Source organism: Scyliorhinus torazame, chromosome 17, assembly GCF_047496885.1.
Source record: "Scyliorhinus torazame isolate Kashiwa2021f chromosome 17, sScyTor2.1, whole genome shotgun sequence".
NCBI lineage: Eukaryota > Metazoa > Chordata > Chondrichthyes > Carcharhiniformes > Scyliorhinidae > Scyliorhinus > Scyliorhinus torazame.
The window spans coordinates 152,382,516-152,398,327 of record NC_092723.1 but is presented as its reverse complement, the minus strand read 5'-3'; the positions used below and the strand labels follow the sequence as shown (position 1 = coordinate 152,398,327).

Sequence of the window (15,812 nt, the reverse complement as noted above, 5' to 3'; positions counted from 1 at the left end):
CAGTGGGGCATGGAGTGAGGGGGTGCAGTGGGGCATGGGGTGAGGGGGTGCAGTGGGGCATGGGGCGAGGGGGTGCAGTGGGGCATGGAGTGAGGGGGTGCAGTGGGGCATGGGGCGAGGGGGTGCAGTGGGGCATGGGGTGAGGGGGTGCAGTGGGGCATGGGGGGAATGGGGTGAGGGGTATGGGGAGTCAGGCTAGGGAGTCTCACTTGCTGGTTCGCCTCCGACCTGACCGCCGGCAACATCCCAGTCCTCGGCTCCGCCTACGAGGTCCCATGCCCTCTGCTCATGGACGGTGAGCGGGTGCAGTAGGGGTGGACCTCCTCCGGTTCTCTCCCGCTCCCTGTGGTTGTGGGCAGTCTTCTCCGGGGGGGGGGATACAAACATCAGTGTTAGGCGGTCCGACGCAGGCAGCGCAGGTGTTGGTTAAATGATGGCATGGCAGCACGGGGCACCTGGCCAAACTGGGTGGTATGGGGGGGTGGTGCCAGGGGCACTTCACTGTGTACTCACCCTGGCTGCTCGTGTGAGGTCATGCATCTTCTTGCGAGGGGGAGGGGGGGGGGAGGTTTAGTTTAGTTTAGGTCAAAGATAAAGAGGTTTTGTTACTTGTGTATTGTTAAAAATTTCTGTATTGTTATTGTTGCGTTTGCTTTGTAAGAGGGGAAACATTGTTGTTTGGGAAAAAATGTCAATAAAACATATTTTTTTTAAAAAATGCATCTTCTTGCGGCACTGGTCACCAGTATGTGGGGTGTGCCCCACGGCGCTGACGGCATTGCCCACCTCCCTCCATATACGCCGGGCGATGCTGCACGGGTGGTCGTGTCTCCGTCTGGGGCACAGCATCGCCCTCCTCTCCTCGACTCCGTCCAGGAGTGTGTCCATGTCGTGGTCCCTGAACCTCGGGGCGGGACGGCGAGTGGAGGCCATCTTGCGGGTCTCGGGATTCTGCGCCGCTTGCGCACCATTGACGATGAGTTCCGGCGTCATTGACGCGTCGCGCCTACCGGCGCCAGTCTGGAGCCGCTCCCACCCCGCTTCTCGCCGCGCCCGTTTGCGAGGCAGAATCGCTACTTACAGCGGCCCATTCATGCTGTCGTAAAACTCTACAGGTTTTACGACAGCGTCAACACTTAGCCGCTGGATCAGAGAATCCCGCCCTGGATTTTCACCTCGAGGACCTGGGTTTTAATTTAATAATCTTTATTGTCACAAGTAGGCTTACATTAACACTGCAATGAAGTTACTGTGAAAAGCCCCTAGTCGCCATATTCCGGCGCCTGTTCGGGTACACTGAGGGAGAATTCGGAATGTCCAATTCACCTAATGAGCACGTCTTTCGGGACTTGTGGGAGGAAACCGGAGCACCCGGAGGAAACCCATGCAGACACTGAGAGAACGTGCAGACTCCGCACAGTGACCTAAGCCTGGAATCAAACCTGGGACCCGGGCGCTGTGAAGCAACAGCACTAACCACTATGCTACCGTGCTGCCCTAGGTTCAAATTCAGCCCAGTGTAGTGGGATGAATCTCTTCTTTTGCGCTACGAGACAATATAAAGTGTAAAATGTGTTTTGGCTAGTGTGCATGGGCTTGCATTAAAAATGGTTCCCAATTTGGCATTAACTGGCAATATCATTATTGCTCAAATGGCTGGTGTGGAAATTGGAAATTCTACACTGGTACAACAAGGATACTCTTCTAAGCTGGAGCTGACAACCTTTGTTGTGAGGGGGAAGAATTTCAACTTTTTGACACAAGGGCGGGATGGCCAAGTAGTGGTCAGGAATACTGGAATTCAGACTTTAACCGGGCACTGGAGAAGAGGCCACACAATCAGGTCAGTGGAAGTCTGACCTTGGGAGGGGTGCTCTGATTTCTGACTCTTGGGGTGGGGGAAGGTATACAGTCCGGGGGGGAGGGAGTCTGATCCTCAACCTGGGGGGGGGAGGTCTGATTCTGCGAGTCCAATTGCGGTGCAGAGGACCATTTAGCGTGGGTGGGGTTTGTGAGGTTGGCAGACAGGGAGAAAACACAACTGCTCCTCAATGACCCACATACATCCTCACCAAGGCTCTCCTACGCTTGCAGCACCTACCAGGGGAAACTAGTCAGTCACAGTTAAATTTGCAGAACAGGTTAAATTCTGAGGCTTCCAGCCCCATTAACCTATTTAAAATGGCAACTCGCTTCCTGCGAGCGGGCTGGATGTCTGCCCTTTGTTCTCACCTGAGTAAAAGCTGGAAGTCAGCAGGTTTCCTGATATGTTTCCAGTTTTTGGTTCTTTAATCCCTCCACCTGCTCCCAATCCCACCCACACTCCTGTGTTAAAATTCCCCTTATATTTTGGGTTTGCAGCAGACACAAAGACAGGAGCAGAGTGGGTAGAATACTGCTCTCAGCCCAACTGTCTTATACCTGAACTGAGAGTGAGATGGAAACTCAGCACAAACAGCCCTTGCCTTCTGGCATGGAAAGGTATTCATACAAAAATGATCTCTGGGAAAAATAAGGGCAAAATGATGAGCCATTGTTTGTAGCAGAAACACTCTTTCCCTATGGCATTGGAATATCCGAGTGGCAGGCAAAGTGTGAAGGTTCACTTGCACCCTAATGTCTAGCATTCAAACACAGCAGTTTCCTGGACTGCCCATTCTATGGATTCCGGTATTGGATCGGGTCGACTCTAGCCTATATTTGTAAAGTGTTTATACAATTCCAGAAAGGAATTCCACAGCTTTTGCAATCAGAGAACTAAAGAGAATGCATGATCTTTCAAACAAAGTACATAGATTATTACAGGAGCATTAGATGATGCCACACAACCAGGATATGTGTTTGCAATTGTGTACGCGGATTGATATTGATGTAGTGCTAATATCACTGGGCTAGTGATCCACAGATCAAAGCCTGCGCTCAGGGCACATGGGTTCAAGTCCCACCACAGCAGCTGATGGAATTTCATTCCCGTTAATAAAATCGGGAGCTGACCGCTAGTCTCAGTAATGGTGACCCATAACACTACCATCTGGTTCACGAATTTCCTTTAGGGAAGGAAATCTGCCATCCTTACCAACGTGACCCCATACCCACAGTAATATCGTTGTCTCTTAACTGCCCCTCTGAAATGAACGAGCAAGTCAGTCAGTTCAAGGGCAATTGGGGGATAGGCAGTAAATGCTATTGTTGCCAATGACGCTCACATCCCATGAACGAATAAAAAAACAAGTACCAAATAAAAGACTGGTTAGTTGGGATGAAGGGAGATCTCCACTGAGTGCCTTAAAAAGGATTGAGTAAGTTTAAATTATCTGTGAATTGAAACTGATTAGAAAGGAGATAAACCTTCATCAGGTACTCAAGAACTCAAACTGGCTGGTACTTCCTGAAACCGATTGTAGGTACATGTAATTTATGTTGTGGTATACATTATCTCCCTCTACTTAAACAAGAACAATATAAATATAGCAATTCAGGTTCCGGCTAGATAGCACCGTATTCCGGTTTCACTTTTATAGTTTATGAGGTTAAAATATAAATGTTATTCAGTGCATGTCTTTCACTCATCTTAGCCACTATAGTGTTTCCTTTATCCAGAACTGACTCTAAATTAAATTGCATCTCATTATGTATCCGATCTGAAGCCAGTAAATATCTGATGAGAAATTAAGGGCTATGGAGAGAGAGCGGGTAAATGGAGTTGAAATCAGCCATGATTGAATGGTGGAGTGGACTCGATGGGCCGAATGGCCTTACTTCCACTCCTATGCCTTATGGTCTTATATTACCTGTGTAGTCAATCGGAGTTTTTCTGTCACTCTCCTTAAAAAACTTTAATGTCGGATAGCTATGGATACCAAATTCTGAACCAAGTTCCTTCTCTTCTATGACATCGACCTTGGCCAGTTTTAAATCAGAAGATTCATTCTTCAGCTGTCCTGCAGCGTTGGCATATTCTGGTGCTAGACTCTTGCAGTGTCCACACCAAGGGGCATCTTGAAGAAGGAGATGCAGAATTATCAAACACATCGGGGAACAAACATTCGATCTTTAAAGGCGTTCATGTTTTATTTTCTCAGTCAAATCTCTACCACAGAAAACAAGAGAGCAAATCAAATACATAGGGCTAAACCATTGTAAAACACTTAATTTTCAAATGAGGGATAAAGTAAAGGTAAAACATAGCCCAATTAAATTATTTTCTTAAGAATAAAATAGCTTAGTTCCAGAAATTTTTGCTGTGCTCAGAATAATTCTATGCATCTATTCATAACTTAAATTGACAGGTCAATTGTAACACGCTTTAAAGACGTCAGATTGGACTCCAAATGTTAACTCAGTTTCTCTCTCCACATATGCGGGTTTTCCCAATATTCTATGATTTCATTTTAATTGTCACAAGGTTGTTTGAAATTCACATAAGAAACAGTAGCTGGCTATGAATTATTTTGCCGAGTGCCGATGATTTGCAAGTCCAACTAGACTGTACGTGGCACAGCCGTGATTAGCATTGCTGCCTCACAGCACCAGGGACCCGGGTTTGATTCCGATCTTGGGTGACTGTGTGGAGTTTGCACGTTCTCTCCGTGTCTGCGTGGGTTCCCTCCTGGTGCGCCGGTTTCCTCCCACGGTCCAAAGATGTGCACGTTAGATGGATTGGCCATGATAAATTGTCCCTTAGTGTCCAAAGGTCAGGTGGGGTTACGGGGATAGCGCAGGGATTGGGCCGAGGTAGGCGGGTCGGCGCAGACTTGATGGGCCAAATGGCCTCCTTCTGCACTGTAGCGATTCTATCCTATTCCAAGCTGCTACTCACATCATGAATTCACATGGGCAGTCAGCATGAGGGATTAGTGATGCACAACCCAAGATACCATAGTGCCACATCAGTGCTAATGCAATCTTGACATTGCTGCTGCCAACTCGGGAAGGCTTTGACCGCGGTAGTTGCACTGAGTTAATGACTTTCGCCAAGTAATACCGAAGCACAGATGCTGAAACATGCGTCGTTGTTTCGGAATGTTACTTAACAGATGGATAGATATCTCTCTGAGGAATTCTGGAAGCATAAGTTTAACTTCATCCTGAACAAGTACAAACGATTTCCCATCCACCCAAAGATCCGAATTGTAATTAAGCATGGATAAAGTAAAAATATTACTTCACATTTATAATTAACCGACTACATATCTGTTTCCAAATCCAACACAATTATTTTCAGATAGTGTAAATTTTGTGTTCATCAATTGACCAAATGTACTTAAGAGTTCGGAAGTCTGAGCTGTCATTTTTTTATGGTAGCAAGTTATATTGACATTTACACGCACGAGATTTGCTTTGACTTTTGAACAGCCGTAGAGCTTGCACATGAGTTTGCAGGCGCACTTACAGAATTCCACCAGCAGGTATTTGTTCTCCTTCAGTGCTCTCTCGAAGTTGTACCTGTGCAGCACCAGCACGTCCTGCTCTTCAGTAATCTCGTCCGTGAGGACCACCTCGGCGTCCTGCTCTGCCGGTGGTGATGGCTCTTCCGTGGCCACCGTTTCTTCGGCCTTTGCGGCGGAGAGGACGGCGAGGAACAGCGTTAAGATGCACCACTTGGTCATGATGGCGACGAGTCACGAAGTCAGTCAGGGCTGCGCGCTGCCCACGAAGCAGCGCTGATAAAGCCAAGGCCAACATGACCCGCCTGCCTGATGACAGCGCCTCGTGGAACATTATTACTGGTTTCTGACCATTGACCTGCGGGGTTAGAATACAAGCGCCTTGACATCGGAGGGTGTGTCAGCTGTGATACCAGGTCACCGCATGGAACCGTCCCCCCAATCCCAACTGGGCTGCAACCTCATCAATTCTGGACTGCTGAAATAATTTCATCAATTAAAAGCTGCCCCCTTGAGTTTGTGATGTACGGGTATCTCATTACATTATCATTTACCCATTTTAGATGATGAGAAATTAATTTTCAGATGGTTTGGGATGCTTTATATAATCGCAATATCTTTGGTCATATCAGTGCTTGCTGCTTGTAATCATTTGACTCCATGTGTTATGAGTAATAGAGACACAAAATATATAAATATAGTTCTAATTTTCTTCACATCTCTAATTCTTTTTGTGAATTCTACCAAACATGTTTTTCTAAACTAATTGAAGCGTTCTAAAACAGTGCTTGCTGGTTGTGTAATTTCGATGGATTCTCCACTGGACTTAGATGAAAATAACTTGTTCAAATTCCATTTAATAATAATAATCTTTATTGTCACAAGTAGGCTTACATTAACACTGCAATGAAGTTACTGTGAAAATCCCCTAGTCGCCACATTCCGGCGCCTGTTCAGGTACACAGAGGGAGAATTCAGAATGTCCAATTCACCTAACGAGCACGTCTTTCGGGACTTGTGGGAGGAAACCGGAGAAACCCCATGCAGACACGTGGGAGTGGCGCAGTGGAAGCGTGCTGGACCCATAACCCAGAGGTCGTGGATCGAAACCAATGGGCAGCACGGTAGCACAAGTGATTAGCACTGTGGCTTCACAACACCAGGGTCCCAGGTTCGATTCCCTACTGGGTGACTATCTGTGCGGAGTCTGCACGTTCTCCCCGTGTCTGCGTAGGTTTTCTCCGGGTGCTCCGGTTTCCTCTCACAGTCCAAAGATGTGCAGGTTAGGTGGATTGGCCATGATAAATTGCCCTTAGTGACCAAAAAAGGTTAGGAGGGGTTATTGGGTTATGGGGATAGGGTGGAAGTGAGGGCTTAAGTGGGTCGGTGCAGACTCGATGGGCCGAATGGCCTCCTTCTACACTGTATGTTCTATGACACAGGGAGAACATGCAGACTCCACACAGACAGTGACCCAAGCCGGGAATTGTACCTGGGACCCTGGAGCTGTGAGGCAGCAGTGCTAACCACTGTTCTACCATGCCACCCATTTAATATTACATATTAATATCATTTATTAAACGGGTATGACAGGAAAACACTTCACAATATAAAACAACCTTCTGCCAGCACTACGTTATATCAGCCTTGCCCATGAGCAGAACAAGGTTGAGCTGAGGGGGTTGACTGAATTGGCTGAGAGCTGGGGAACAGGTGAAACTGGAAACTGTACAAATGGGTGAGTAAGTAAGTAAAGTTGCTTTATTCCCAGATGACCAAAGGCTGCTTTCCCCTTTGAGGGGCTTTTCACAGTAACTTCATTTGAAGCCTACTTGTGACAATAAGCGATTTTCATTTCATTCAGGGAGAGAGCTGACACGTGGTAGGCAAAAGCTGGTGGCTGAAGACAGGTGATAGAGGCTCCCCGAAGCATAATGGGGCCTCCGAGGCGATCTCAAACTGATTGTTGAGCATCTCTGCCCTGCATCCACCACTGCTCTCACCCTTCATCACAGCCTCCCTGGTCTACCTTTTAACGGTCTACGGCTGTGAGAATTGCCTCTTCCTGCAAAACCCAAATGTGTGTTGCAATGTATTCTCAGTATTGATATGAAGATTCATGGCATCATCTCCAATTATTACTCCGGCCGGAATTCTCTGCTGGTTGCAATTCCATTTCCCCCGGCAGCATACCCCCGCCAGCGGGTTTCCCGGCAGTGTGGGATGGTTACAATGGGAAATCCCATTGACAAGCAACGGGAAGAAAGAATCCTGCCGCCAGTGAATGGTGCGAGACCATGGAACACGCGGCTGGGGTCCGGACAATGTCGCCCTCCTTTCTTTGGATCTCAAAACAGAGACTCACATCCCCCTGTCTGTCCTTCCTCTTATTATCTGCAATTTTGTAAAATCCAAATGTGGTGTCACGTTTGTCACATCATCTTATTGTAGTTTTAGCATATGTTGGCAATTGTGTAAAAATGGTTATTCTGTCCCAGAAAGAATCATTTTACAAGTTTATGTAGTCATTGACAGACCACAACAGAAAGGTTGGTGCACTCTGCCTTCGGCAGGCAATGGCTTAGTGATATTGTCACTGGACTAGTGATCCAGAGATCCAGGATAATGCTCTGGCGACTGGGGCTTGAATCCCTGCAGATGGTGAAACTTGAACTCAATAAAGATCTGGGGTGGGATTTTCCGGTCGCTGATGCCGAAATCATGTTCGGCGATCGGCCGGAGAATCCCCTTTTGTGCCGAAATCAGGGGCGCGCCAGTTTAGTGGTATAACCTGAGGCCCTCCCCCGATGCTGCGCCCACGATGGGCCGAGTTCCCGGCAGCGTGGAACACTTATCCTTCATTTTCATGAACCCGGCGTGGCAGCTGTGGACTGAGCCCAGCACCGCCACGGTCGGGGCAGGGGGAGCTTTGACGGGTGCTGTGGGCACTGGTGGGGAGTGGTCCGGGGTGGCGAGGGGGGTTACTGGGGAACAGTATGTGGCAGAACGGGTCCGCGCGCAGCCGGCGCCATGTTGCACGGCGCGGCCGCTGCAATCCGCCGCCACGGACCCGGCAATTCTCCGGCTGTATCCACAGGTAAAACCAGGGGTTTTACGCTGCGTGGCTGCTAGCCCCCCAACAGACGGAGGATCGGTGCAGCTTTTGAGCCATTTTTTCTGGCGTAAAATGTCACTGTTCCCACGCCGACGTCAACACTTAGTCTTCAAATCGGAGAATCCAGCCCCTGGAATTTAAAAGTCTAGTGATGAACACAAAATTCTGTTAATTGTTGTCCCCATCTGGTTCACATTTACTAATGTCCTTTAGGGAAGAGAATCTGTGATCCCTACCTAGTCTGGCCTACATGGGACTTCAGACCCACAGTCATGTATTTGACCCTTAAATGGCCATGCAAGACATACAGTTCAAGGGCAATTAGTGATGGGCAAAATATGCTAGCCTAGCCAGCGATGCTCACATCCTGAGAGTCTTAATAAAAGGATTTTCTGTTTAAAATCAAAAGTTTGTGCCCTCAAATTTGTGCTAAATGCTGTCAGTTGTCAAAGTTCTATGCTGGAAGCATGGTGGCTGCATTAAATGACCCCCTACGGTATTGTGCCCAAATACTAGAAACACAATGAGAAGCCAATTACGAATAATGCTGTCAAAAGACATACACATATCCTTACATTAATGACAATGCAATAGGTTTTATTTCCAAGGTTGCTTCATGGATTTACATTGCATTGGCTTTAAACTGAACAATGTTTGACATTGCTAATCTAATGGGTGACTCATTGTGTGATGAAATTGTATCTGCTGTGTTCTTACATCTTTATTACAGGGGTGGGAATCTCCAAACTTTATCCATATGTGCAAGTGCTTTGATTTTGTTGATTGTTCATGCACTTCAACTTACAACAAACAAACAATGGGAACTTCTAACTCTACAGCAGCTGCAATGCTTCTTGTGGTGATCATTGATAAGTGCTATGTGTGCATGCTGATGTCATTCTCAAGTGCTATTGCCAAATTTTGAACCAAGTCTGGGAACACTTCATTGAAACATTGGTTAAACAGTTGCAGATTGTTAAGACTCCCATAATCATTATAGCTATAGCTGACCATGGTGAATGTACTATCAAGTATAAACAAGCAAATCATACAGCTTATTAGTTTAAATCATTCATTGATGACTTCTTATTTTAGTTGTTTTAAGTTTTATAATTAGTTTCATTTAATTTCATTTATTCTGACATTTAGAAACATCTTTGAAATCTGGAAATGAAACCTATTCATCTTCTGCCCAGTTACACTTTATTCTATGATGTTTAAACTGACCCGCTACATATCCATAGAATTTTTAAGAAAGACTTTAGGCATAATTCAAACCACACCCAGACAAGCCAGCCTTATAAAACAAATTCATTAATCATAATTAATGTGATTAATTCAATGCAAGAATGTTTGTCACTATCCATTTAAATATTCTTTATACTATTGCAGGGAAATGTGGGAAACTGGTATTCACATATGGACAGGTGGGTGATCAGCATGTCTATTTCAGTAAGATCATGAGGTTTTATTTTTACCTGTAGTCATAACGGTTGTATGAGCTGGAACAACTGTTGCCAATTTTCTATTTTACTACATTTAAATTTAGTGATGTGAAGATAAATAATTTTCCAATATAATGTAACATAGAATATACAAGTGCAGAAGGAGGCCATTCGCCCTTCGTGTCTGCCTGGACCCTCTGAAAGAGCACCCCAATTAGGCCCACTCCTCTGCCCCATCCCAGTAACCCTGCCTAAACTGCACATCTTTGAACACTAAGGGGCAATTTAGCATGGCCAATCCACCTAATCTGCACATGTTTGGATTGTGGGAGGAAACCGGAGCACCCGGAGGAAACCCACATAGACACAGGGAGAATGTGCAGACTCCGCACAGACAGTCCCCCAAGGCTGGAATTGAACCTGGGTCCTTGGTGCTGTGAGGCAGCAGTGCTAACCACTGTGCCACCACAGAATAAAGCAAATTTTGCAGCTTAGAAACTGTAAATGATACACTTGACTTCTGACAGTCAGTATAGTTTGCAGCATGAGGGCAATAAAAGTAAAGACAAATGCCTATTTCAAAGAACAGGAACATACTGTCATGGTAAAAACATTTATTCAATTTTATAGGCTCCCACAACAGAAAATGCCTGCACCTACTTTTCATCACAATGGTGGAGCTGATAGTTAACAGATTTTCCTAAAATATGAGGGATGCAGGTCAATGAAAAAGGAGGTCAACTAAGATTGCCAGCAGTTTCAGCAAACCCTTTGCTTTTTTAAAAATCTCCTTGTTAAATGACATGGCTGGTTAAAAATGTATGCTTTTCTTTAAAGTAAACTTAAAGTACCCAATTCTTTTTTTCAATTAAGGGCCAATTTAGCGTGGCCAATCCACCTACCTGACACATCTTTGGGTTGTGGGGGTGAGACCCACACAGACACGGGGAGAATGTGCAAACTCCACACAGACAGTGACCCGGGGACTGAACCCGGGCCCTCAGCGCTGTGTGGCAGCAATGCTAACCACTTCGCCACCGTGCCACCCGCTAATTCATCCATTTAAAACTGCCACAAGCCAACATTCAATAATAGCATTGACCATTGCAGTCATTTGTGATGAAATTCGGAGACCCAAGGTACAAGCACAGCTCCCCCTCGTGTGGTCTACAAATTAAAGGGAAAAGTTAGATTCCTGCTAAAGTAGTTGCTAAAGTATCCAACTATGCACATATGTCGGATTGCACAAACTTGCCGAAATTCCACATGGTGAGTTGCATCGTATTGATACCAACTGGAAATGAATTGTTTTGCTGTTTGATTCAGAAGCTTATTGGTCAATATATTTACAATGCTGTTGGAGCAGTTGGTGACATAAATCCTGCAGAAATAAACATGCTAATATACAAGGATGCATGGCAGTTAAAGTGCGCAATCTTTAACAAAGCAGTTCTGGTTGAAGATTTCGCAAGTAGACTGGGGGGGGGGTTAGTTGGGTGGGAGTCAGGAGGGAAGTACTTGGCTCAATTTGACAGTCAGGCTAGTTTGATTGGATGTCTCATGATTGTTTTGTGCCACTTTGCAGGAATGTCTAACATAGGTCAGCCTGGCAGAAGTAGACTAAGAAAGCAGCTGGACGTGCCAGAGAGACAGAAAAGATGTCGCTTTTTCAATGCGCTGCAAACCCTGCCAGACAAAATAGATCAGATGAGAGGCATGGCTGGGTATTTGTAGCAGGAAATCTGCCAACGAATTCACGTGTGGAGGGAAGTGGCACTGACACCAAGTGTCAATTCTCCCCAGGACTGTGAAAAGAGCCGCAAAAGGTTTACCACACCTGCTAAGTAAAACACTGGCTTTTGTCCCTATTGTTCTTTGGGCACCAGCTTGCTCTTTATTCTCTAGGCGTAACAGCTGTACAACTAACCCTTCACCGTGTACTCTGGTTAAAGGAAGCATTCATTTATGATCTTGTACGATGGCGGCTTATTTGCTTAACAGCAATTATTTGCATGGACAACCTTAAAACTCTTCCCTCCAATTTAACAGGGTGATTACTTTTACATTTGACACACACTCCTCAATTGCGAGCATTATTCAATGTTGTTGCAGGAGAACACAGCATACAATGCCCCCGATGCATAGGATACTGACTAAAAGACAGCAGGCCATGAACCTCACAGGGATGGACTCTGCTCGTGCTGTGGGAAATGGCAGAAATTAGGGGATACTACTAGCACCAAGTTAACTCATATGACGGAATACTAACAGTGACATAGTAGCTTCAATCCCTTTAAAGAATTACAGACCTACAATCTCCACTGCCTCCAAAACCCTCAGAGGATAATGCTCACTAATTCTTAGCTAACATCTTTCTTTCCGATCAATCCACCATAATTGGGAGCATAGGAGTATTATGAGAAGGAAAGTGCTGACAAGGAGAAGGGAGAGAAGCAGAGTCGCAACGGGGAGAGTTTTAACCAAAATAAAGGCATGTTTCAATTGGCGGGTGGTGGTGGTTGCAGTGGGCTGCATGTTAAAGTCTTAAACATCTGGGGTGAAATTCCCCCGAAACGGCGCGATGTCCACCGACTGGCGCCCAAAACGGTGCCATTCAGACGGGCATCGCACCGCCCCAAAGGTGCAGAATGCTCCGCATCTTTGGGGGCCGAGCCCCAACATTGAGGGGCTAGGTCGACGCTGGAGGAATTTCCGCCCCGCCAGCTGGCGGAAACGGCCTTTGGTGCCCCGCCAGCTGGCGCGGAAATGACATGTCGGGGCGGCACATACGCGGGAGCGTCAGCGACCGCTGAAAGTTTCCCGCGCATGCGCAGTGGAGGGAGTCTCTTCCGCCTCTGCCATGGTGGAGGCGGAAGGGAAAGAGTGCCCCCACGGCACAGGCCCGCCCACGGATCGGTGGGCCCCGATCGCGGGCCAGGCCACCGTGGGGGCACCCCTCGGGTTCAGATTGCCCCGCGCCCCCCCCCCCCCGGACCCCGGAGCCCGCCCACGCCGCCTTGTCCCGCCGTTCAAAAGGTGGTTTAATCCACGTCGGCGGGACAGGCAATTTATCGGCGGGACTTCAGCCCATCCGGCCCGGAGAATCCAGCGGGGGGGCCCGCCAACCGGCGCGGCCCGATTCCCGCCCCCGCCGAATATCCGGCAACGGAGACTTCGGCAACCGGCGGGGGCGGGAGTCACGGCAGCCCCCGGCGATTCTCCAACCCGGCGGGGGATCGGAGAATGATGCCCCTGATTCCAAACCCATCTCCATCCCAATGATTTTCGGCTTTAACTCATGGAGTGGGTGACCAAGGACCTGGTTGCAGCTTAAAGTATGATAATGAGGCTGCAATCTCATTGTGATTTAGCTTTTTGAACTTAATGTGCTTGGCCACATCTTCGTAGCTTTGGGTGGACCCAGGCCACCAACTCTCCCCCAGGTCACCAATCTACCACCCAGTCCTTCAGTATCCTCCCCCAGACTTCCAATACCCTGTCCCAGATCTTTTATCCTCATCCCTAGGCCTTTGATTTTCAACCCCCTCCTACCGGGCCCAGGTTCAATTCTGGCCTTGGATGACTGTCTTTGTGCATGTTCTCCCCGTGTCTGTGTGGGTTTCCTCCAGGTCCTCCTGTTTCCACCCACATTCCAAAGATGTATAGGTTAGGCGGATTGGCCATGATCAATGCGTGAGGTTACGGGGATAGGGCGAGGGAGTGGGCCTAGGCAGGGTACTCTTTTGGATGGTTGATGCAGACTCAATAGGCTGAATGGCCTCCTTTTGCACTGTAGGGATTCAATGGTTCAATCAAAGCATCCAAACTTGACCCACTCCCAGCAGGTGTGCTAAGTAAAAATCCCAGGCCAATTTCTTTGTGAACTATTATGATGTGATGAAGACAAAGGAGGGGTTACAATGAAAAGGGAGATGGCTACCGATGAGTTTCCTGTAAGACCTTTTGTCACTTGTTCCTCTGCCACAACCCATTGAACTTACCACCTACACCAGTTCATGTGCAACTGAGATGCATTCATTCAGGGTAATTAATGTTAATCAGAAGTAGCACAAGATGATTTGCAGCCAGAGTGTGAGCCTGTGCCTTTGGATCTTAGAGTGCTCATCTAAATAGAATGTTTCAGGAACATCATTCCTGTTTGGAGTTACTGAGGCCAGGCATTAGGCTGTGTGTGTGTCTTTTGCGCCTATAGTGGATACTCCGGAGAATCTTTGGCTTTGCTGCACGGATCAATGGAATGTGTGCAGGTCTTTCAAGACCTGACAGTAAACCTCTGATAACTGAATTGCCATTCCCCGGGTAATTCCCTGGAACCAATAGACGAATGAGGCCTTGGCCTGTCCACTTTGCAGTTTACCGACAGCTTGACACTGGCCACTCCAAGTGGCAGCTTCAGTCTGCCTGGAATCAGTGCTAGTGGCAGATCTCTGTGCTGATAGCTGGTTCAATTTTGGCGAAGGCACTACACAGACTTTCAATTCACAAAGTGAATATTTGCATCCTCAAATGGTGCTGGCAGAAGGGGTGCTCTTGGGGGGCACTGAGCTTGTGATTCAGTGGCCCATGCCAATGGTATACAGGTTCAAATCCCAATCCCAGCCCGGTGACTTTAAATTCAGCAAATAAAAGCATATGGAATTGAAAACCTATCTCAGTAATGGTCACCAGGAAACCATCATTGATTATTGTAAAAACAAATCTGGCTCACTGATGTCCTTTTCAAATCTCAAACTGAGTTTGTTCAGACGATGAACACTGATATTTAAATATTAGATTTGGAACCAAATCTGTCTACATTTCTCAATACTAAACATATTCTGGTCCACTATCTTGTACCAGAATTATGTCCTGTGTGTAATCATGACATTAACTGCTTGCTGACTGAGCAGAGTGACATCTGCGTGGACCATTGAGCATTTGCGGACAGCCAATTTGCATTGCCAGGAGACAGACTGAACTTGAAAAAGATGCATTTAAAGAATTCAGAATTTTACCTATCTGGTTTGGGGTAAATATTTCCTCCCCATACACAGTTGAAATTGAAACAGCAAGATCAGTTTCTTTCAAAAACAAGAGCAGAAGTTTGTTTCAGTAACGGGGGTACCCTCCCCACAAACACCGGTTGGGGAACTGGTGGGAGCTCCACCTTGGTACTGTTTGGGAGATTAGTGTTGTGTTATGTACTCTGGGATAACACAGGCTGAAACTGGATGCAGCTTTAACCAAAAGATACTCCAGACCTTGAAGTTAGTTCAATCTGATTTATTGAACCAGTAGCACAGTTAGCACAGTTCTCTATGAGTTTGACTCTCTTCTAACCTAAGTGTGGTTCTGTCTGACTGAACCAGGCTAGCTCTTAGCCTGGAGGTGTAATACTGTAAATACACCCTGACTCACTCTGTAGATGTTCATCAGTGGAAAGAGGTGGAGTGTGAGCGCCTCGTGCCTTTTCCAGAGAGATACCACCCCTGAGTGATCTGCCTGCTCATTGGTCATGTCCTTTTCTCGGTGTTCATTAGCTGCCTGTCTGTGCCTGTCTGTATTTCATTATTTGCATGTCTGTATATCATGACATCTCCCTTTTTAAAAATGTTTTGTTGGCATATGGGAACGTACTTACATGTGGTGGCATATATTAACATATTTACAAGCGGTGGCATATGTGAACGTATTTACATGTGAAGACAGCCGCCTAATGTGAGAAAACAGAACATAGCAAACAAAACAAATGTTCATAAGTCCAGTCTCTGGGGCTTGCGTCTGATCCTTGTCGACTGCCGGAGAGGTGGTGGTGGGGATGACGGTGCCTTGACAGGCGGGATGGAAGGCCTGACTGGTGGCCTC

At 46.8% G+C, this 15,812-nt stretch overlaps 1 protein-coding gene across 2 annotated transcripts in view; it reads right to left on the bottom strand.

The window, feature by feature from the left end:
* The window catches only part of LOC140394257 (protein disulfide-isomerase-like), a 49,290-nt gene extending 43,650 nt beyond the window's left edge, over positions 1–5,640 (bottom strand). Inside the window, exons 1-2 of one of the 2 annotated variants that reach the window (XM_072481302.1) lie at positions 5,393–5,640; positions 3,792–3,998 (exon numbers count right to left, since the gene is read on the bottom strand). In XM_072481302.1, coding sequence (XP_072337403.1) covers positions 3,792–3,998; positions 5,393–5,609 — 424 coding nt within the window. In that variant the 5' untranslated portion in view covers positions 5,610–5,640. The remainder of the gene's footprint in view (positions 1–3,791; positions 3,999–5,392) is intronic. The other variant, XM_072481301.1, reaches the window with a different exon arrangement.
* Between the last annotated feature and the right edge of the window lie 10,172 nt (positions 5,641–15,812).